The 24,068-nt window shown below is 34.1% G+C and overlaps 1 protein-coding gene across 12 annotated transcripts in view; it reads left to right on the forward strand.

Annotated features, from left to right (window-relative positions):
- LRBA (LPS responsive beige-like anchor protein) overlaps nt 1-24,068 on the forward strand; it is a 359,129-nt gene that overhangs the window by 236,213 nt on the left and 98,848 nt on the right. For 7 of the 12 annotated variants that reach the window (XM_034442710.3, XM_060686876.2, XM_060686875.2 and 4 more), the window contains 3 exons: nt 20,755-20,875; nt 21,723-21,825; nt 23,278-23,393. In XM_034442710.3, coding sequence (XP_034298601.2) covers nt 20,755-20,875; nt 21,723-21,825; nt 23,278-23,393 — 340 coding nt within the window. The remainder of the gene's footprint in view (nt 1-20,754; nt 20,876-21,722; nt 21,826-23,277; nt 23,394-24,068) is intronic. The other 5 variants (XM_034442712.3, XM_034442713.3, XM_087874511.1 and 2 more) reach the window with 1 other exon arrangement.

A 24,068-nucleotide genomic window follows, 5' to 3' on the forward strand; every position in this document is an offset into this window, starting at 1 on the left:
TCTGGTGAGGGTCAAAGATACCACCCTGAATAAAACCAGAAAATCCAGGACTATATCAGTAAGATGACGCCCGAAAGAGAATGCCCAAAACAGAAAACATAAGAGGAGAACCAAGCAAAGGAAATGCCATTATAAGATGCTACCCTGCATGGAATATACCATCAACAGGTAGCTGACATTAAAATCCTACTGTTGGCTGTAAAGGGATGGGCTAAAAAAAGCATTGAAGCGCTGATCATATCACCACAAGAACAGATACTAATTTCCAGATCCATAGAAGCAGAGGTCTAGCTCGCTTGAGAGGACCCAAGATGCAGACTATGAAAAGAGGCTTCAGAGACACTTCAACATTAATGTAAGATTGTAACATGCAGGAACTGCTCCACCAAAGTGGTTGGCATTGTATATAGGAACTACTGCACAGAATATGGCCTAGACCCTTCCAAATTCAGATGGAGGAGGTGGGGTCCACAGTGAGTTGTAGAGGATAACAGGGCTAAGATCGTGTGGGATTTCTATATCCAGATGCACAGGTGCAGGCACTGGCAAATCAACTGGACATTGTAGTAATAGACCAGAAGACAGTAGGAGTGATAAACATAGCAGTACCAAATAACAGCACCATCAGGAAAAAAGAGTATTAGAAGTTGGAAAAGTTCCAGGACCTGAAGGAGGAACTGGAGAACATGTGAAAAGTACAGGTCAAAGTAGTCTCAGTGATGGTAAAAGCAGTTGGAGCTGTGACTCCTAAACTGGAAGAGTGACTGCAACAGATCTCAGGAAATAACATCAGAATTCTCTCCCAGAAGAGTGCATTTACTAGGAACAGTTAAAATATGGCGCAGAATCTTCAATCTCAATCTCAATCTCCCTCCCTCCCTTCCCCTCCTCTCCCTCTCCCCCTCTCCATTCTACACTATCTTAAAGAAAAAACAATAAGACTCTTTTACGGTACATAAAAGGATAATATAAACCAACCCTTAATTGGTAGGACGTATTAGTCTTAATCATTCAAGAAATTCATGATGGTATTCCCTAGGCAGCCAGAGCTGCCTGGTAGCAACAAGATACAGGATTTCAATGTGTAAACAGTGATAACAGTGATACGTCATTTGTATTACAATTTGGCTGTTAATTGTGCTGAAAGCTGCATCTTAAGAGCAACTTTCTGTCCAACAATGTAAAATTAAAAATGATATAGATACAGTTGTGGAAAATTATAAAAATTGTACCTGTTGAATTTCTGACTATCCATTTTAATTGAAATGATCTATACTGAATATTTTTGCATTTGACGATAAGAAAATGCATGCCTTTTACAGAAGCTTTTAAAATAGCCATGCATTTCCATTTACTAATAGGAACTTGTGGCCACAGACCGTAGCTATGATTAAATTTGGGTTACTAATATACTTTAGAGAGCACCAAATTTGATTGTATAAAATTGTACTAATTCCTTTATATCAGAAATGGAAAAAATCCCAACAAGAAGCAAAATTTACTTTCTTATTTTGCTGGAATATCTTAGTGATTCCTTCAGTAAAAAATTCTATATATCACCCATTTGATTCAGCATAGATAGTAAGATTATAGAGTAAATAATGTACTCTTAGCTAAGTGTAGCTAAATTAGTATATGGAAGGAATTATTACACCAAGTATAGATATATACAGTACTTCCTTTATAATGCAGTATATGATTTCACTAGCTACTATCTCTGGCAACTCAGTTGAGTCCTGTTATATAATAGTAAAAATTGAAAATGACTTCTAAACAGCTCTAAAACCAATAACCCCCCCCCAAAAAAAACCTAGCATGTGTATAACAGGTATATTTAGTGCATGGGTGGGGGGGAAACAAGTATGTACATGAGAGGTCAGTTGTCATATTGGCAGAGAAAGCAGGACAAATGGACTTTGTTCTTAATAGCAAGGACTTGAAATAATAATTGCATATATATCAGGATGTGGTTAAGATAGTTTAAGGTGATTACCACAACAATACAACTAACAATCTGATTTGTTTTTTATGTGCATCACATCTTGATATTTTTTACCAATCTCTCCAGACATCTTTAATTAAATGTAAAAATGATGTTGAAGAATGGAGAGAAAGGAGAGTGAAATGATGAAAAAGTTTCACAGGAACTCACCTATATTAAAATAGGTGACTTTATAAAATTGAGCTTAAATACATTGTAACTATATTTTCCACCCGTTTTACATCAGAATGACTCCATTTATGTGTATTGAACTCAGCAGATATTACAAACCCAACACAACAGAAACTTGCCCAAATAAGCAGAAATATACTTCAGAATATGTAATTATCTCCTTGTAATTCTCAAAGATCTGCCTGAAGACAGAGAGTGCTAAGAATCATTGGGTTAAATCAGGCTGCCTTTGGACCTTGGACATAGGAACAGTCAACATTAAATGGCAGGTGGACCAAGGCAGTCATAGAATGGATCCCACTTGATAAAAAGCATCTATGAAAGAAACCTAAAACAAGATGGATCAACATCAGCAAGTATTGTAGGCCCAATTGGCAAAAGAAAGCTCAGAACCATATTGGTTGGAAACATGAGGAAGAGGCCTTCATCCTGCTGTGGATAGACAATGGCTAAAATGATTATGATGATGAATTCCCAAAGGTACTACAAAAAGTCTTTCTTAGTCACATTACTTCTTGTAATTGCCTTTTTTCATTCAATATGATTTATGAAACAAGGGAATATATTTTCCATTTAATTTAAAAGAAATGATAAAATTATATTACCTGATGTGTAAGGTGGTAGCACTATATTTTTCCAGTGTAGTACTACAATCCTGTTTAAAATATATCAGAATATCACGGGAAGAGTTTTAAAGAAAATATCTTGCTTTCTACTTTCCAAAAACTCACAAACGACTCCCTCTTACTTCTGCTACTTTCTTCTACTTTTATTCCTTCTTTTAAATACCTTTTAATAGCCATGTAGATGTAGATAAAGGAAACAAACAGGCATTTCTGGAAACAATTTGAACTATTATTGTCAGAATAACTGCATACACAAGGGATTTACTGTACAGTTTTCAAATACTATAATTAAATTATAATGAGATACATGCGACACTACTTTTGTCATAGTTTCATCAAACTGATTTTGTCAGCGCTGGTGCAGAACCCTTGACACATCACTTTGCGTGCTCATTAGGCAGCCAATGTCTTTAAATTTTCATTAATTTGATGAACTCATTCATCTGTTGGAGTGACATTTTATGCTAGGTAGGAAATAGCTTAGAGTTAAGAATATTTACTCAACCTTATTATTTCTTGCTTTGGGGATTCTGCCATACATTTGTTCCTTTTTCAATTACTTACAGCAACACTTATACAGTCAACCAAAGGATTGGAATACGAGTGACAAATGCTGTAACCCAACACTCCAAAGTATCTAGTGGATTTTTTTGCTGCTGCCAGAATTAACTTTTATTATTTTATGTGGCTCAAATTATGCGAATATCATTTTATAGTAAATATTGAAAAATCAGAACAATTTTTTAAATTAAGTTTTTATGATATAAATATGTCAAATGGAGAAAAAAAGATTGCAACTTTTATAATTCAGTCTTATCAGCTTAAAAATATGTGGAGCTTTGGGTAAACTAATTGAATTTTCAGACGATCATACCTTGATGCTACAAGCAAAGATAGGACAAGGCTTCCAGTTTGATCTGAACAACAATTAATTAAATAAAATCCATGATCTTTCCAATTAACTATAGCTTAATATTTCAGCTAAGTTAATTAGCTTTAGAACGAATCCAGATTTTGTTAAATTTCCATTTTAATTGTTTCCAAAATGGATAGCTGTAATTTTTCATTTCTGATAAACTGTTGTATGAGTTAAGAGTTTCTTATAGGTATAATCAATCAGTTTAATTATTATTTTAGTTACACCGTGAATAAATAATATTCAGAATTTTAGTCTGCTCTCACGTATTCAGATTTTGAAGTTTTTAGCACTTGACTCTCATATCTCATTCTGTTTTCTCAGGACTAGGAATAAGAATTTAAACTTTCTAACTAATACTGTAAGAAACATAAGTTTACAACATCATTCAATGAACAATCATTCATTCATCATTCATCAACAATCACTCCTACTGTCAAATCCTACCCATTTTCTCATACTTTTTCAGAGCAGAGAGAAGAATACCTGTCTCTTTTGTCAAGGTTGAAAAGTATTCATCTCCTCCTTGTTCTGAACTGCTAATCCTGTAATCAATATGAAAACTAACTCTCACATTGACTGACCTTAACTGAGCTGGGAAGCTAACTGAGATCAGACCTGCTTAATATTTGGATGGAGAACCCCACTCCATTAATTGTAGACTGCCCTGGTAATTAAAAGAACCCTGAAGAGCAACAGTGAAGCATTTTAATTTTATTACTAAGAAAATTGCAATAGTATATAGAGGTGTCCAGTAAGTCACGATGAATTGACATCATTCAACTCAATTTGTCTTCGGCTTCGTGCTTCTAGGAGCAATGTGTGTGATCGCAGCTGTTTCTTCCTTTTAACTGCCAGTGGATGTGTGAGCTGATTGTGATGGCACAAGGGGAAAAAAACTGTCTCTGTCTAGTTGTTTTAGTATGCAATGCCCTATAGCGGCTTCCTAAGGGGTGGACTTGAAATAGTTTATGTCCTGGATGTGAGGGGTCAGCCTTCTTCTGACCCATGCAGTATACAAGTCCTCAATGGAAGACAGGCTGGTTGCAATTGTTTTTTCTGCAGTCCTATCAGTTGAAGCCTGTACCTGCCTTGTTTGGTTGCTGTACCAAACCAGAGTTATAGAAGTGCAAATGACAAACTCAATAATTCCTCTGTAGAACTGTATCAGCAGCTTCTTGAGTAGTCTAAGCTTTCTTAGTTGACGCAGGAAGAACCTTCTTTGTTATGGCTTTTTAATGATGTTCCAATTAGGTTAGATGGGAGATTATAGAACTCAGAAACTTGAAGGTCTCTACTGTTGATACTGTGTTGTCTAATATTGTAAAAGATGTGGTAGAATAGGCTCTTCCTAAAATCAACTATAATCTCTACAGTTTTAAGTGTGTTCAGCTCCAGATTGTTCTGATTGCACCATAGGGCAAGTTGTTTAACCTCCCATCTGTATGCAGATTCATTATCATCTCAAATGAGACCAATGACTGTTTTATCTTCTGCAAACTTTAGTAATTTAACAGAGGGATCCTTCGAGATGCAGTCATTTGTATAGAGGGAAAAGAGTAATGGAGGGCCCTGGAGGGTCCCTGTGCTAATTGAACAGGTATTCAGCGTGTTTTTACCTAGCTTTATCTGCTGCTTTCTATCTGTTAGAAAGCTTATACAAGTGTGGTCAGGCAGAGTTAGCTCAGTCAGTTTGGAGAGAAAAAAATATGGAATGATCGTATTGACTGCTGAGTCTACAAAAAGGATCCTTGGAAAGGTCCTTGGGGATTCAAGATGTAAGTTGTAGTGCAGTGCCATGTGGCAAATTGCAAGGGTTCTGATTTTCAGATGGGCCAGAACTTACTTTTCAAAGGTTTTCATGACTACAGATGTCTGAGCAACCACAATTCACTCTTTTAGTTTGTTATTTGTATTTCTCTTTTAAATATTAAGACATCATTCAGTTTCTTTTGTATATCCATTATAATATCCTGTTCCATATCATTCTTGTAGCATAGCATTTGTAAAACCATTTCCAAATCACCCTCAATCTTGTCAGGTAGAACCGCTTTAATTTTTTTTTTCTTCCATAAATTGTGAGTGATTCTTGGAGACTGCATGGACAAATCCCTGCAGTTTTCCTGACAAAGTTTTTCAGAAATGTTTTGCCATTGCCTCCTTTATAGGACTGAGAGAAAGTGACTGGTCAAGGTCACCCAACTGGCTTTGGGCCTTAGGGTAGGATTAGAACTCATGGTCTCCTGGTTTCTAACCTGATGTCTTAACCAGTACACCAAACTGACTCTATCTATAGAGGCAAATACGCTTAACATTAACTCTTAAAATACCCTTCAATATATCCAATGAAAAAATATTTTGCTTCATTCTATAAGTTGACTTTGTATGTTCTTTCCTCCATTAGTACTCTCTAATTCCCTCCAGTGTCTAATTCTTAAAGACTTGTCTTACTTTTTTAAAAAAATGTTTCAAAAGCTTTTTTCCAAGGGAAGATTGCTTTATTATTAAATCCAAAATTTTATTTCAAATTTATATGGACTCCTAATCAATTTGTAACTTTCTAAAATCAAAGTTTTAATCATCCTTTTACTGTCTATTCAAAATAGGGTTTTTTAAAAAATTTTAAATTGGAAATTAAGATGTCTTTTACTAAGAATTGAAGGAAACTCACAGGATTTTACCTGTGTTGTAAAATCTCCCAATCCAAGGGTTCTTAATACCTGAAAAGCCATTTTCAAGCAATTTCCAAAAGTGATTAGAAAAAGAAATATGCAAAATTATTGTATTTACAAAGGTACCAGCACAGCTTTGGCAAAGATCTTTGTCTCTTACAGAGCTCTAAACTTGCCAGAGACTGCTACATTGCAGTCTTCTCACAGGAAGAACTTCTGGGCAATCACCTGTCCTTTTCTGGAAGGGAATTACAATTAAAGAACTGGACTACTCACCAGTTTTTCATTGCATTGCAGAGATCAGCTCTGCTTTTAGAGGAGTTGTCTTCCCCGGAAGTGTATGTCTTTCAGTGAATCTATAATGAAACACCTGAAGAGAACATTTTTTTTTATACTGTAATATACAAGTATGCCAATATAGTATACTGTTCAATTGTTTTCTGACTTTTTTTCAGCCTTCAAATGGCCTTAATATAAGAAATGAACTTTTTGTGTTGTAAATCCATGCTTGAAAGAGATGAATTGGAGTACAGGTAGTCCTCAAGTTGAGACCACAATTGAGCCCAGAATTTATCTTGCTAAGTGAGAAATTTGTTAAGTGAGTTTTGCCCAATTTTGCAATTTTTCTTGTCACATTTATTAAATGAATCACTGCAGTTGTTTAATTAGTAACCCAGTTGTTAAATGAATCTGAATCCCTGTTGATTTTGCTTGTCAGAAGGTCACAAAAGGGGATGACGTGACCCCAGGATACTGCAACTGTCATAAATATGAACTAGTTGACAAGCATCTGAATGTAAATTATGTTACCATGGGAATGCTGCAATAGTCACAAGTGTGAAAAATGGTCAAAAGTCACTTTTTTCAGTGCCATTGTAACTTCGAATGGTCACTAAATGAACTGTTGTAAGTCAAGGACTACCTGTATATGTCAGAATAAGGGGAAGGCCTTCTGTCGTAATTCTGAACATAAAGTTGTCCAGGGGTATCCTTACTGTTTTTCAGGAAATGTCAGATATTATGTTTTGTTACTTTCATTATAATGTGATATTGTAGCATCATTTTTTCAAGGGAAGAATCTCAGGATACCTGTTGAATATATCTCTCTGCTGTATTAGGAGAGAAAACATGGTAGAAGAAAAGCTGCAAGAAGGATTGTTTGGCATAAAAAGAAGAGATTTTTCTGGAGTGTTTTTCATTATGTTTTTTTTAACAATTATAAAAAATAAATAGATATACAGTTCTGTAAATATGACTTCGTAAATTGGAGATTAGTGCTTTTAAATTACAGGGATGTGATATACTATCTTTTAAGTATCCTGTTCATTTCATTATTGCAGATTTTTCTGAAGGCTCTAGACATTTTCTAATGGTTTTTTTTTTAAAGATAAGCTTGCATTATTTGATATGGACTTCGGTTGAAGTAAGAGTAATTTTATCAATTCAAGAAATATGTTTTAAAGAATACAATAGATAATTTAATAGTAGCATTAATAGTTAACGAGTAGTTGCTCTGTCTTCTGGAAGGTAAATCCTATGTTTCATAATACTGAAAATGAATAATGAAAATGAGGAAATATTTTAGAATCAAAAATAAAAGATTGGCTGTGTATAATAACCAAAAGGATAAACAATTTTAGTAATTGGGATCAGTATAATTTGAATTCCCTGTAACACGAATTGAACTTTTTGAAATATAGTTTAATGCACGTTCAACAAAGGAGAAAATGGAGTGATTGAAGTTCAATTTGTACCATGTTATTAACCATTTCCGCTTGACTAGGTGAGTAAAAGGATAATGGATGAAGCTTTTATTATTGCCTTTCTGCTAAAATGAAGTGGTATAAAAGATAAGGTAATGAGATTAATGAATATAAAGTAAAGAGTTAATCGGTCAAATTCAAAGAGGGAGATGAGATGAGAGAATTTGGAAGTTGTAAATTTCTTTTTTTTTAAATGGACCCTATCAACGTAAGTAGAACTTGAAAAACTGGTGCTTGCTATGTATCCAGGTTTTCATTGGGTTCCTTAATATTCACAACATTACAGGTTAAGACCCTAATAAACTATGAGATTATAAAATGTAATTATCACTTGTTTTTCTGTCTCATAGTTTCATTTTTGAAATAATATAATAAGCTCTGTGAAGCTTTTCATTGCACATTAAAGAAAATTTTTCAGAGCCAGGGTTGATGTGTTACTCCCCACAATTCCTAATGGGAGATTTACTCATTGTGTATAAGAATCGGTATATGTAGCCAAGCTCTATCAAGATCATGACACACATGATTTTACATTGCCCTTATCACCAATGTGTTTGAGAAACTTTAATTCTTCTTTAGTGACATGCGTTGGTTCATAATTAAAGGTTTTCTTTAATTTTCTCCTGTTGGACAAGGAATTTTTTATCCTAAACAGTATTGCTAGATTTTTGCCTAGCAGCAAGTAAAATCTACAAACAGGTAATTAAGGATACTAGCTATGGATAGACCTATTAAAAATTTCTAAAATAAATTTAGAAAATAAATTTCTAAAAAAATTTTTTTTAAAAATCTTTATCTGTCTTTATATCATTCTGTGGCCTTCATAGGCTCCTTCTTTAGTCTTAGTGTTATTATTAAGAATTGTTATAGAATATTGTTAATGTTATATATTGTGTTAGCAAAGCAATCCTAACCTTTTAGTTATCTTTTATCACATATATTTCAGTGATATTATTTAAATGGGCATAATTTTTTTTTGTTTTTATTTTATGCATGTATTTTATGGTCTTTGACATGAATATCATTTGATTGATAAGTTTTGGACTATATTAGAATTACAGAAACATTTGAATTTTATTCTTGGGGTGTTCAAAGCAGTTTGTATGAACTTGTTCCTTTTTTTCCTGATAGACAAACTGTGTAATAGACATAGGCCAACAGATGTTCAAAGCTACCCAATGAACTTAGTAAATACAGATTTAAATATAGATCTTGTGTCATGTAATATTTAATGATTATGCAAGTCTACATTTAGGGAGATTGTTTACAGGTTTAGCACTAGCTATCAGCTGTGATGGTGCAGTGCAGAGGTGGTATTCAGCAGGTTTTGACCATCTGGAGAACTGGTAGCAGAAATTTTGAGTAGTTCAGAGAACTGATAAATACCACCTCTGACTGGCCCCACCCCTATCTGTTCTCTGCCTCCCGAGTCTCAGCTGATCTAAGCCGTTTACAGAGTCAGCATATTGCCCCCAACAATCTGGGTCCTCATTTTACCTACCTTGGAAAGATAGAAGGCTGAGTCAACCTTGAGCCTGATGAGATTCAGTCTATGTGCTATTGCTATCAGCAATATGCCAATGATACTCAGTTGTACTTCTTTTTTCCCAATTAGTTTGGATTAAGTATCCTTAGATCTTCTTGGATTTTAGACTGTAAAAGGATCAAATATAGAAGCTAATTTAAATCAATGTAGTGTTGTTACTCTGGAGATGTATTTCAGGATTTTTGAGATTCACTTATTCTACTTGGGAAGTCACTCCCATTTACCAAAATAAAAAATAGTAATTTAGATGTTTTCCTGGAACAGTGCTGATACTGGATAAATACAGTATAAGTTACAGGAAGAAGTTTTTACAGCTTCAGTGGCCATGTGATGCTACCTGGAGGAGAGAAATGTAGCTTTCATGAACTAGTATAATCACCTCAGTCTACTTTATTGCAATATGGTCTTTGAGAGTAGGTCTTGAAGATAGTCTGCAAATTAACAGCTAACTGAAAATTCAACAACAAAGGTGGAATAACTCATTACATCATGTTGAAACAGCTTCATTGGTATCATTTGCCTTCTGAGTCCATTTCAAAGTGCTCACTATAGTACATATATTGCATAGGCCATGATAGTTTTATACAGTCCTTGGACTGTTAGGATATCAATGGAGCACATTTAATTGTATAGATCTAGATGTTTGACACAGTGCATCCATATAATGGACTAAATTTTTACTTGAATTGAAGCAAGTTCTCCCCTTCTTATTGTTGAAAGTTACAACATACAGTATTTTGCAAGCTGTTTCTTCATCGAGAGGTTCATTAAAAGCCTTTATCAAGTAATTTGTAAACATTTAAGGTCCATAGGTATGTGCACTAATAAATTGTGGCTTGCAGTTTATTAGCAAATGGGTTCATGTTTTGCTGTTTTTGCACCCTGGAGTATATCACATATCATTCACTACATATATGAATATTTTCTCAATTTCAGTTAAATATTATTGTTAATCCTTGTTTGCATTTTGCGAAATAAATTGATGTTTCTCACTTTTCATCTTGGCAAGTGAGAGTGGAATGTTTTCTCCCTATTTTATATACCTGCTGAGAGAATTTACAGGTGACAGCCAGTGTGATCAATCAATATGAAAAAGACTGAAAATTCCCATCAGAGTGAGAAAAAATATTGTGGAGATGAAAATAATCTTGGTGATAGCCAGTGCTATTCTGGCTTTTGTTAGCTCTCTCTGCTAAGTGGAGAAGTCAGAACTTCTAGTGAGTTGAAATTACTGTTTCATCGACTATATGGAAGTTCTTAGGTAGCCACCTAGGCTTCATTGAAGACTGGGCCCTGGGCTGCCCATAAATGACACAGAGCAGCCATGAGCCAGAACTCTCTAAGAGTTGGATTCTCAGAGTTCTGAAAATGTCAACAACAAGCCATTATTCATTACGTATCTCCTAAAAACTTTTGACTCATGAAAACATGGCACTTGTAGGAGAATATGTCAAGGTAATATGTAAAAGAAAAAATTGTAATGGATAAACATATCAAATACAAAGAATATTAATGCTATTTAATAACTATATATGATCTTAAATCATGTGTAAGGAGACAGTCATATTATTGGCAGATGAAAAAGTCAAATCTGTAGGGTTGCTATGAAAATGGTATATATAATAGCAATTGTTAGGAAAGGAATTGGAAAAATACATCAACAGAAGAGAATATTTATAGCTTTTAGTGCTCTCTGAGCTTGATTGCTTTCTTGCAGATGTTTTATTATCCAACTAGGTAATTTCATCATCATCATCGTTGTTGTTGTTGTTAGTTGCAAAGTCGGGTCCGACCCATCGCGACCCCATGGACAATGTTCCTCCAGGCTTTCCTGTCCTCTACTATCCTCTGGAGTCCATTGGAGTCCACCTACTGCTTCAGTGACTCCATCCAGCCATCTCGTTCTCTGTCGTCCCGTTCTTCTTTTGCCCTCAATCTTTCCCAGCATTAAGTTCTTCTCCAGTGAGTCCCTCCTTCTCATTAGGTGGCCAAAGTATTTGAGTTTCATCTTCAGGATCTGGCTTTCTAAAGAGCAGTCAGGGTTGATCTCCTCTAGGACTGACCGGTTTGATTGCCTTGCAATTTTCATCATAGAAACAGAATAAAAACTGATGGCAAAAAAAGATGTAGTAATCATCGAGGCTGCCCTGTGAGTTTGTTTTGTGTTTTTTAATTTATCTATTTATTACTTTTAAATATTGGTATGTTTTTTTAATTTTTACTTTATTTTTAATTTTTTGTTGGATTATCAGTGCCGGAAGGAAGTGGGACTCGCCCTGTGAATGCTGGAGGGGTGTTCTTGGTATTTCTTTGATTAGAGTGTTGTTTATTGTTTGATTGTTTGTCTGAGTTGGTAGTTTCTTGATTGGAATATTGTTTGCTGCTTAATTGTTGGACAGTGTTAATCTCTACTAATCTTTATTTATTATTAAACTTCTATGCCACCATCTCCCCAATCTGGGTGTTGATTGATTGCAAGGAGATGTTTTGGGTTTTTTGTTTTCTTTTAAGATTTTTGTTGTCTCTTGAATGATCTGTAGATGCTCAGAGAGCACCAAGGATCCCTGATTTCAACCATGAGCTATAAATATTCTCCTTTAAATTGTATAACATTCCTTTCATTCCTAATTTTCTGTTGAAGGTTAGGAAAAAAATTCCTTATATAAGAATATTTTGTTAGTTATTAATGGATATGTCCTCTTCTCTTGGAAACCATTTTTGGTGATCCTGTTAGGTTTCTGTATTGAACAGTGAATTAAGAGTCATTGGCTAAAGTCGCCCCTTCACCTCAGTGATTCTGATTCCTACTAAAACATGCTTCAACATATAAATTAGCTGACAGTAGATTCAGAACAGGAAAAGGGAAGGCTTCACATGTCATAATTAATTAATGACATTTGTCACCACAAAAAACTTCATGAACTGTGTAGGTCTATTAGTGATCATTAGGCTGAGGAGTAAATGGAACATCTACTGTTTGCAATTATAACTGTTGGAGAAAGACAAATGGGAAAGATGCTGTTTATGAACATTCCAACAATATCTTGAAAAGTTGAAAATAAAAGTAGTAAAATATTTGGGGTAAGAAGTTGCATAATATTCAAAAGAAGAAATGTTTTGTAAATAGACCTGCATAAAATGTATGTATGCTAATTTTCATGTGTAGATGCAAATTTCAAAGTAGGTGCTATGAAATATTATAAAATGAATACATCTTACCATAGTACAAAAGGATATAATAAAATTGCATATTAATATTCTTGCTTGGTCTGTTACCCAATCAGTTTACTGAGAATGTTTGTCTTGACTTGTCTTGGAATTGATAATCCACCAAATAGAAAATTTATTGACATATTTTGTTTATATTTTTCATTCATTCATTTAATCTTCATTTACTCTTTCATTCAGTAAATCAGTTTAGGTACAGTATCTCATGATTCCAGACCAACAATAGAGAAGCATTGTTTATAAAACAATTACTGAAAATCATACCATGTATTTTGTTTGTGTACCTGTAGTTGTCTAAGGGATTATCATGACAATTGGTTGCCCAATTGTATCATCCAATAAAGAAACAGAGATTATGATATAAATGGTTTGATCAACAATTATTCTGAAATCTTGTTATTTCTGTTTGTCATGACTGTTAATTTAATGGATTATTTGCTTTTAATTTAACTATTAATTGGCTTTTAATTTAGCAGATTATTAATTTTCCCTTTTTAAAATTATTTAGATTAACCTCTACTGTTTGCTAGCCAATATCAGCTCTTAGTTTATGCTAATTTTATCTAGATTCTGTGGGTTGTAGCTGAAGCATCAGTCCTGCAAGTAATACTTGAAGAAGCCTAGAAGCCAAACTTTTCAAAGGCAGGCTATTCAATAAGGCCATATAATTAATGGAAATCAGATTAATTCTATCTTTGCTTTTTCTGCTTGGGCCAGGGAAATTTAAAATTGAGTATACAGAAAAGTTTAATTTTGCTGCACTGCCTTTCAAAAAAGTTTGAAAACAAATAAATAGGGATTAGAAATAAGAAAAAAAGGTCTATCATAAAAGCAAATGAATAATTTACAGGCCATGGGCTTTGAGGTGCATCAGGTCAGCAAAAATAATGCATTATGAAAAAGGAATTCAGTTTGCTATAAATCTGTCTATCTCAGCAGCTTAAAATAAAACAGTTTTACCCATCTCAGGCAACATTAGTTTGTTAGTCTCTGCTTCATGTATCAAAAATCATTCTGTGAAAATATCAATATCATTGGTTAATATAAATGAAATTAATTTTTAAAGCTGGCTAAAGGTTGACATATGAAAAATTGCATTACTTTGCAGAAGAGAAATTTCTGTCTTCTAGTGAAATTTCAGGTCAGGAGGGCAAGTAATTTTCACAATCTTCAATGGGAACCAATGAAATATGAACTTCATTGTCACCTAGCCCCAAAGCGATAAGATAAAATGAGCTGATACATCATTTGCTGTGGTTTTATCATCTCCTGCAGTAATTGGAAGAGAAAACATAAGAGCTTTTTTCTCCCTCAATCTTGCCTCCTTACACAGACTTAAACCATTTTAGTCTGATCAATGCAAAGGTCACATAGTATATTATTTATTTATTTTTAATTCTTTGTGCTTGCTAAAATGTCTAGTGAAACATTAAAATAATGAATATAGTTAATTGAGTTTGTCACATGAAAGAAGTGAATGAGAATATATATCAAGCTGTAGTGGAAATAGCAAGTAAAATGATATGATGAAATTTTCAATAAATACATGAATAAACATTTTCCATTTAAGCTTGATTTCAAATAAATGACTACTAATAATTGTGATATCTGTTTTTCTTTGTTAACATCATTGTCCTGTTCTCTGTGTTAGACATGTTTGGAAGCTTGATGTTATCTGAAGCAAATATTTGTTTTTCCTCTTACAAGGAAATTTTTTTAGTTATCTAGTTTATCTACTCAAGGACATATCTTTATGAATGTGACATTTTCTGATATTCACATGATACTGGTAATTATTTAGTTAGCTTCTATAAAGAAATTACATTAGCCGAAATTATTTTTTTTTCCAGTGTTGGCATGACATAAAATGCTTGTTAAATAAGAAAAGAAAAGAAATTGAGCCCACATCAGATTGAATGATCAGTGTACTGTATTCCTAGGTGAAAGAAGTTGACACAACCTTCAGAAAGTATAAACACAACATAGTTCTTAAAATTTGAATACCTGCTGGATATTCAGTTATTTACAAATTAAAAATAAAACCAGTGTATAAGGCACATATAAAAATTTGAACACCCTTTCAGTTTGTACTTTGTTATATCTCCGTGGGCAGAAATAACAACTTACAAACATTTCGTATTAAGAATATTTCTATTCTTGCATTTAGATTTTTTTCCTTTCATTTCTTATAGTTCTCTTGTAGCCCAGAAATATCCCTAGATTTCCTTGTTTCCACCGCATGTCTGAGATCTCTATTTTTAGTGATATTTTTTAGTAAATTTTTAGTAATATTTAAGCTTAGCTAGTGTGGAGGCCAATTTGATGTATGTATGCATGATGTATGGTAAGTACATCATGGTTCATTTTGGAGATACGCATTGGATAATCATCTTCCTGAATGTCCTGTCTCTTTTCTTTAATCCTAACATCTATTCAGAACATGATTCTAGGCAGCAGAAATTTTCAATAGTGAATCCACTTCATATGTAGATCAAACTGCATTTTGACATTATACCATATGTTATACTGAAATATTGTAAGTATTCATATCTGTTCTTTTAAGAGAACATTGTGAAGGCAGTGCTAGGTAAAAGTAATGGCATATTATTACAGGTGTCACCAGTGGTGAAATCCAAATTTTTTTACTACCGGTTCTGTGGGCATGGCTTGGTGAGCATGGCAGGGGAATGATACTGCAAAATCTCCATTCCCACCCCACTCCAGGGGAAGGATACTGCAAAATCCCCATTCTCTCCCCACTCCTGAGGGAAGGATATTGCAAAATCTCCATTCCCACCCCACTCTGGGGCCAGCCAGAGGTGGTATTTGCCAGTTCTCCGAACACAAAATTTCCATTACCGGTTCTCCGAACTGCTCAAAATTTCTGTTACTGGTTCTCCAGAACCTGTCAGAACCTGCTGGATTTCACCCCTGGGTGTCACTCTTTTATTTTATAAAACTATATTTTAGCACTACAATGGTATTTCAAAAATGTGTATTTAGTTTTTCTACACTGAAGAATGGAACTAAATCATATAATATCTGGATGCAGTAACTAATCTAAAAAGGAAATGGGATACTTATGAATCAGAGACTATATTTATTCTAATGTGTTTGTTTCCAAAATCAGTGATATAGTTGAGTTCAGTTCAGTACCACTTTACGGTAAAGTATTCTTTGAGATTGTAATATATACAATATAAATAGAAAGTTTATTTTTCTAAATTGGTATATTCAAATGTTTGGCAGCTATGTCATAGGTTTTAAATATTTTTTTAATTGTGGTTTATGTCAGGGGTTCCCAACTGGGTCTGCGGCCCAGTACCAGTCCGTGGTCCATTCAGAACCAGACCACAGAAGCGGTGAGCAAGTGCACAGGCATACACATGCAAAACTGCATTTGTGAAAGTGGTGTGCGCACTCATGCAAAATCATCCCCCCCCTCACGCCCCAATCCTATCACCACTACTGCTTTTGCCAGTCCGCTGAACTGGAAAGGTTGGGGACCGCTGGTTTATATGATTGTTTTGGCTTCTCGAAGCATAGCCCATAAGGGGCTGAAGTTATATAACATGCTAAGTCATATTATTAAACTTTTTTAGGCCACATATAATTTTGACACCCATGTGAAAAACTAAAGCTAACATTTAAAATGTTAGAAATAGAATTAATTCATCACATGTTTTATATTTTGACAAATTTACAAATAGGCAAATTTGTTATGGATAATAGGCAGTGAGGGAAGAATGCAGGAGTAACTCGGATGCCTGCTTGCAAGGTAGGGCTGGCTGAGGACACTGGTAGTTGTCCTCCCTGGAGACAGGGGCCCTTGCTGTTACGCTGAGGTAGGAAGATGGGGTGCAGTTTTTCTTCACTGCTCCCTTTATACCCCCTCCCATCAGAAAAGTGGCAGGTGTTCTGCAGGTCAGTCTAGGAGGAATGATTTCCAACACTCCCTGCCAGTTTCCCATAAGTAAACTCAATAGGGAAGTTGACAGGAACTTGGAAGTTCTGCTCCCACTGTTTTTGACTGCCTGTGGTCATTTTGTTTCTTCGTTTAGATAAAGAAATATCTCTGAAAGGATGACCCAGTGGGTCATGGGTTCTCTAGTATGTCACAAGCTTTCTGGTGTTACCTAAAATTTAATATGTTCTGCACCCAATTCCTAAAACCAGATAAACCCAATTAAACAAACAAGTCAAAAACATTATGCTTATTCATTTATTTATTGAGGAAAATTATTCAAAATGCACACGTCAACCCAAAACACACAAGAAGGAGCCTGGATAGCTCAACAGACAGAGCACTGTAATTTAACACTAGCTGTCTGCAATTACTGTAAGTTCGAATCTCGCCAGGCTCAAGGTTGACTCAGCCTTCCATCCTTTCTAAGGTAGGTAAATTGAGGACCCAGTTTGTGGGGGCAATAAGCTGACTTTGTATAAATATACAAAAAGGATGAAGGCTATTACTTAACGCACTGTAAGCCGCCCTGAGTCTCCGGAGAAGGGCGGCATATAAATCAAATTAAAAAAAAAAAAGTTATATGACTAAAGAATAATTACAACAGAAGAAAGTTATTGTTTTGGAATGGCCAAGTTAAACCCTGCCCTTAATCTTATAGAAGTATCATGGAAGTGGGCAGTTCATCAATGTATCTGAGTTGAAGCTGTTCTGTAAGGGGGAATGGGCTAAAATTCCTCCAAGCCAATGTGCAGGATTGATGTGCAATTATTGGAAATGTTTAGTTGCAATTATTCTTGCCCAACGGGAGCATACCAGTTACTAACATACTTTTATCATGTACATTAATGTAGCTTTGGATCATTTTCCTCAATAAATAAATGAACAAGTATAATGTTTTTGTCTTATTTGTTTAAATAGGTTCTCTATATGAGTTTTAGAACTTGAGGGGAAAACATACCACATTTTAGACCATGTTTATGCAGCGATATTAAAAATTCAAAAAGGTTCACAAACTTTTAAATACTACTGTCTATGTATTTGTATAATATAAAAACCAGGTTATGTATTTTAGCTAGAAGTGAGGTTGTGCTGCTCAAACATTTGATGTCTCTGTCCAGTATGTAAGAAAAAGCATTGTCCCTTTTCAATGACTAGTGGCAATTAAATGTAAAATAATATACAACAACACAACCCTTAATAGAGGGTTCCATGTGAACAGAATAAGCAGGGTTTCTGAATTTGGTATGATATGCAAAAAGTAAGTTTTCAGATTAGAAAAATACAATTTAAACAAGAAAGGAGATATAATTTTTGAAGACATGCTCCAAAATTACCCGAAAGAGGGTATGTGTGTATATCTTAGAAACTAATATGCCTAGTGTGATAACACAATAGTGGTGGTAATGATGCAGTTTCCATGGCAACTGGTTCACTGGAGGGCTAGACCTCTGTCTAGGGTGCTGTCAGTATGTGTGGAGTTTCCAAGGAAGAAAGTCCCAAAGAAGGTCTGCTTCACCTAATCCAGATTTAATTGAACTCCAGAGACTTTGAAGTGAATCTACAGACAAGGCAGATACCATTCCAGCAAGGAATGAAGGCCTGTTTTAGCTGCCTCCAGACTCCTAACTTGTTCAAGTTAATGCTTCAAAAATTGCTTAGCGAAGCTTTTTTGACTATTCTGAAGTTATATTTAGGGTTCTATTCTAAGAAAAATTGTAATTATTACTATGATTTATCATTTAATATTAGGTAAGAACTGTTATTACATTTTTTATTTTTATGACTAGCTACTAATCAAATAATCCAGGATATTAACTAAAGGAATGAAAGTTATATTTGTATAGACTTGTATTGCAGAGCTTAGTCCTGAATACAGAATTACTGATGTCAAATATTTCCTTTTGCCTTATAGTATTTAATGATACAATATACCAGATTACCTTTACTCTGGTCAATTGGTGAAAGTATACTGCATTATGGAAATCTAGAGTAAAGTAGGGCTATTGTAATTGCTTTGTATTTTTAGAGGTAACTATGGAAGAGTAGGAGAAGCTACATATCTTCCATAATGTTTACTTTTGTACTGAATACTAGAAGTGAGGCAAATTTGAAAAACAAATTGCAGTAAAATATATAGAAAGTATTTTCCAGGAAGAAATAAATCCTGGCTGGAGGAATGTGAGGGACAAATTTTTGCCTTGTAAGATTCAGCAGGTTTAAGTAAAAAATTTTTTTTCAGGACTATGTAATAGAAAAGAGCAAATCAAAACCCAGATGGGATACAGGTTAGGGCTGTCCAGAGCTAGGTCCAGAGAATCCCAATTGTGTTTAAATTTATAGGATTGCTCTTATTCTTACCTCATCCTAAATAATCTTAGAGGTACAGTATTGAAATAATCTGTATGTGTCATCTTGAGTTCCAGATTGGAATAGTATGATATATTAGCAATAATAGTATTTACAGAACAGTAATGATTTCTGCCTTTGCTTTGCTATTTAGGTCATGCTCCCTCATTGTAGCAGTTACCTTTTTTTATGTGTATTATAATTATATATAAATGATTTTCAGTTTTGTTTGATTCTTAAATTGGATGGTATCAGATTTTACCATGGTAAAACTTTATGGATGATGAAAAGAAACCCTCCCCCACTAGACTATCAAAGTAGCAATGCAAACTGAAGTCTGTTCCATAGAGAGTGGAACTAACCATATATAAAATGAGGAGCTGATGAATGGACCTTTCTGGAATTCCTCTCTGGAAAAGGAAAGGATCGCACATAAAGGATCGCATGCAAGGAGACAATAAGAACTTTGTCAGCCAAAGGATTTTCATCTTTGCTCAAACTACAGTTGACATTTTCAAAAAGAGTCTTCCTCTCTTAATCACTTCTCTAAATTGCTTGTTAACTGCTTTTTGGATATTAGGAATCTTCAGAATAGAAAGTTTTATTACACTGGGTGAATTTGCTGCAATGTTTGGTGAAATAAATTTTATGCAAATTTAAGGACTTACAATTTTTAAAATTTTGGAATAAATAGAAAAAGGGTGATTAGAACATTGATTTTAGAAAGTTATAAACAGACTAAGGGGCTGGGTGGATTTGAAATAAGATTTGAAATTAATTATAAGAATCCTTCCTGTGTTTAGAATTCTATAAAATTTTGAAATTAAATATAAGTAATCTTCCCATAGGAAAATATTATTTATTTTTATCTTGTCTTTATAATTTTTATAAACAACTGAAAGCGGTGAATTTAATTAATAGTCTTCCATCCTCCTATTTTCTCCAGAACACCAACCCTGTGAGATGAGTTGGCCTACGATATAGTGAATGGCCAAAGTTACCCAGGCAACTTTCATGCCTAAAATGGACTAGAACTCACAGTCTCCCGCTTTCTAGCCTGTGCCTTAACCACTAGAAAAAGTATTTATTAGGAAAAAAGCAAAACAAAAGATGGGACTTTGAAAATTGGACACTAAGGGGAATAAAAAAGAACTAAAGATTATAACTAAAAGAGAAGAGACCTGTTAATAGAGAATGGAGCAAGATACTGTAACTCTGGAAGAATTCCAGCTAGGGCTGCAGAAAAACCTTGGTTACGTAGGGAAAACCTGGCTAGAGGAAAAACACACATAAAACCTACGAAGAAGTAAGAAAATAGATATTGTACCTTTACAGGGAGGATACATGAGATGTGAGTGTGGCTTACTGATGATGGCTAACGAGCCAGATTTTTTCTGATTAGGACAATGATGAGATTTTAAGAGGGTTTTTTTTCGGGGGATATAAGAGATATGGGAAGAAGATATCCTTTGTTGCTGATTGCTTATTTTAAAAATGTATCTTATATTTGTTTATAGCAGATACTTGCATACACGGATGGACTGCATGGGAAATGGTTGTTTTCAGAGATTCGATCAGTATTTTCTCGACGCTATCTATTGCAAAACACAGCATTGGAAATCTTTATGGCTAATAGAGGTAATCTTGGAAACGAGATCTTTTACAAGTTTGAAGTATATATTAACTTGCTTACTATGTCAGATTACATTTTCCTAATAAATGCTAATCAGAAAATTTGAAATTTTTAGGACTTTCACATACAAAGGGAATGCAAGCCCATCCAGAAATAAAAGAACAGAAAAACTTCAGATCCAGGAACCCTGACACCCATAGCCTCTGGCTCGGTCAGGGGTAGGGATGTATTATCAGGATACCTATAATATTTTACACTGTGTTAATGAATGCCCTTATTCAGCAGGTTTACATAGATGCTGAATAGAAGCAGAGGCAATGTAAAGTCATGAGGAATCTTTCAAAGTAAAGGATTAGATCTTTTCCCTCCTACCAAGAACTAGATCTGGAGAAAGGGAGAGAACCACCACAATGCACCTCTTAATTCCTGCCCTCAAAGTGGTCCAGAAGGGTACCTTGTTCACTGATACCCCTGAAAGATCAAGAAGGGCCTGTCTGGGTCCTGAACTTTAATGGATAATCCAGATATGGAAATATTAATCTACAAGATGTTTCCCACCAAATGAACTCCAGCAGTGATAAGATAGTAAGGAGCACTGATTCATTTATCATTTAGGCCCAACAACATCATAACATAATGATAAAACTAACTCACTGCTTGGTAAATTCTTTTGTCCCAACAATGATAACAATACAATTCATATTATGGAAAGTGAGCATTGTGCGTTAACATTGTAACATTATGTTGGGATAGTGTCTTACAAATATGCATTGCATTTTCACTATCATGATTTATTATTCCAAGAATCATTGTGTAAATAATGAATAATGTCTAAATGTCTCTTGTACATAGTTGCTGTCATGTTCAACTTTCCGGATCCTGCAACTGTAAAAAAAGTAATCAATTGTTTACCTCGTGTTGGAATTGGAACTAGTTTCGGATTGCCTCAAACCAGGTACATTAACTCTAACTCTTGAAAACAATTTCAGCTCACCATGTTGCAATATAAAGTTGAAATGTAGAAAGCAAATAGCCATAATCAGGAAAAAAGGTTCAAAATATAGAAAAAGAAAGCAGTCCATTTTAAAATTTATTTTATTTGGTAACAGCAGACTGTGCCTTATACTTGGGCATAGAATTCATGTATTATGCTAAGCCATATTTTATTTGTTTTTGACTTCTTTGTGTGAATCCAGTTAGCTATTGTTTATTCAGTAAACCAGTTAAACAAACAATAGTTTTATATAATCTGTGACCAGTTTTGAAGTCTACTAGAAAAAGAAATGATAATTGGTGCTTGCTGATGCAAGTTGTAATGGTGTACAGAATTATTAACAGAATGAATAATTTTATAATAGAGAATCTATAATACAATTAATATGCATACCTGATCACCAGAAGAAAGCAACTCCCCAAAATATACATATTATTTCAATATTATATGTGCATGTGTTCTCTCTAGATTGATAGGAGGAAAATCAGAGGACCAGGCATTGACACTTTTATGATGCTTTAAATTGGATTCTTGCCCAGGGCAGGGCATTATACTCACAAATATTCCCTCCCACTTTTATAATTCTATCATTTATGAATTTAAAAGGGCAAATTAGTTGAACACAGTATTTCATAATCATTTCATCATTACAGTGAATGTTCGTTCATATAAACAAACTATCCAGGTCTGGAGAAATATCAGTGTACACCAGACTCTGCATGTATATAGTCTGCAAATATTTTTCTAGCAAACATGTTTTGAGTTCTGTATTTATGCTATGTTTATTCTGAAGCCAGATTTTTATAAAACAGAAAACCCTATAGCAAAAGTTAATCTGGCAGAGATGTTTTAGGATTCCAACAGTTGAGTGTTAACATCCATTTAATTATTATTGGAACTTTTACTGAAGAGCAATAGTTAAGCACATTAAATGTATAAGTATCATAAATAGACATTATATTATGATATATATCACAGTTATATATCAATATTAGTTAAATATATTTTGGACAACTTGCTATACGAAAGCACCTCCAAATTATTTCTAAACTACACAATACAAAACAATGAATAAAAACAACATAGATGTGAAATATATAATAAAAATGTGAGGGGGAAAAGGAAGAGAAAAACATTATTCATCCAAGGCTCACGAAGAAAGGACTTGAGTAAACAAAGATTTGTTGGCTTCTCAGAAGCTGAGATAGTAAAAGCTTTATGAAACTTTTCCTCGGATTCTTTTGGAGCAGAGGCACAAATCTAGAGAAGGCCTGCTTACAAGTGATTGCAAGTTGATATTCTTGTCATTCTAAGTGTGCACAACACAACTTTCCCAATTAGCTCAGTGGTATATTTTGGTTCCGGATTGCTTAGGGACTTAAGCTGACATGTTATAAATTTTTTATATTTCAGACGTATTTCTATGGCCACTCCACGTCAAATCTTTAAAGCTTCAAATATGACTCAGCGATGGCAACACAGAGAGATTTCAAACTTTGAATATCTTATGTTTCTTAATACCATTGCAGGTAATAATGGAGATCCTTTAAAGACAATTTGAACAAATTTAGCATAATATTTTCTGAAAATTAATTAGAAGAATTTGAGTCTCTCTTTTTATATAAATGCTACTGCTCTTGCTTGTTACTGGTGCTTCTTAACATTTATAAAGAATCCCTGTACATTATTTAATCACTTATTTTTCAACATTTATCTGCTTCCCAGCTCATAAAACTCCAGGTGGTTTGCAATAATATAAAAATATAGAAATCAATCACTTGAATCCAAACTCAATGTTAAATATAAATGATAACATGGCAGGCCATCAATAATAAGTCGACGAAAAAGCTTTAAAAACATCTGCCATATGCCTGATTAAATAATATTGTTCTTACTGGGTGAAAATATCAGCAGGCAGGATGCAGGGCATAGCCTTGGAAGAAATATTACTCTGTGTCTTTATTTTTAGTTATAGTGCATGCCATATTTCTTTCTTGATATACCAAGAAGGCTACACTGATTATTGTTAATTCAGTATTATTTTCAGTATTATATTCATTTACTTTGCAACTTTTCATTAGTTAACAATATTTTTAACAAGATGACTTTCTGTATCATTGGTCAACTTACCAATGATAAGTACTAAGCAACATAGAAGAGGTTACGTTCACTACATCTTATGCAGTAAGCAGCCTTCCACATTC

Source organism: Pantherophis guttatus, chromosome 8 (assembly GCF_059756535.1).
Source record: "Pantherophis guttatus breed Tessera chromosome 8, ASM5975653v1, whole genome shotgun sequence".
Classification (NCBI taxonomy): Eukaryota; Metazoa; Chordata; class Lepidosauria; order Squamata; family Colubridae; genus Pantherophis; species Pantherophis guttatus.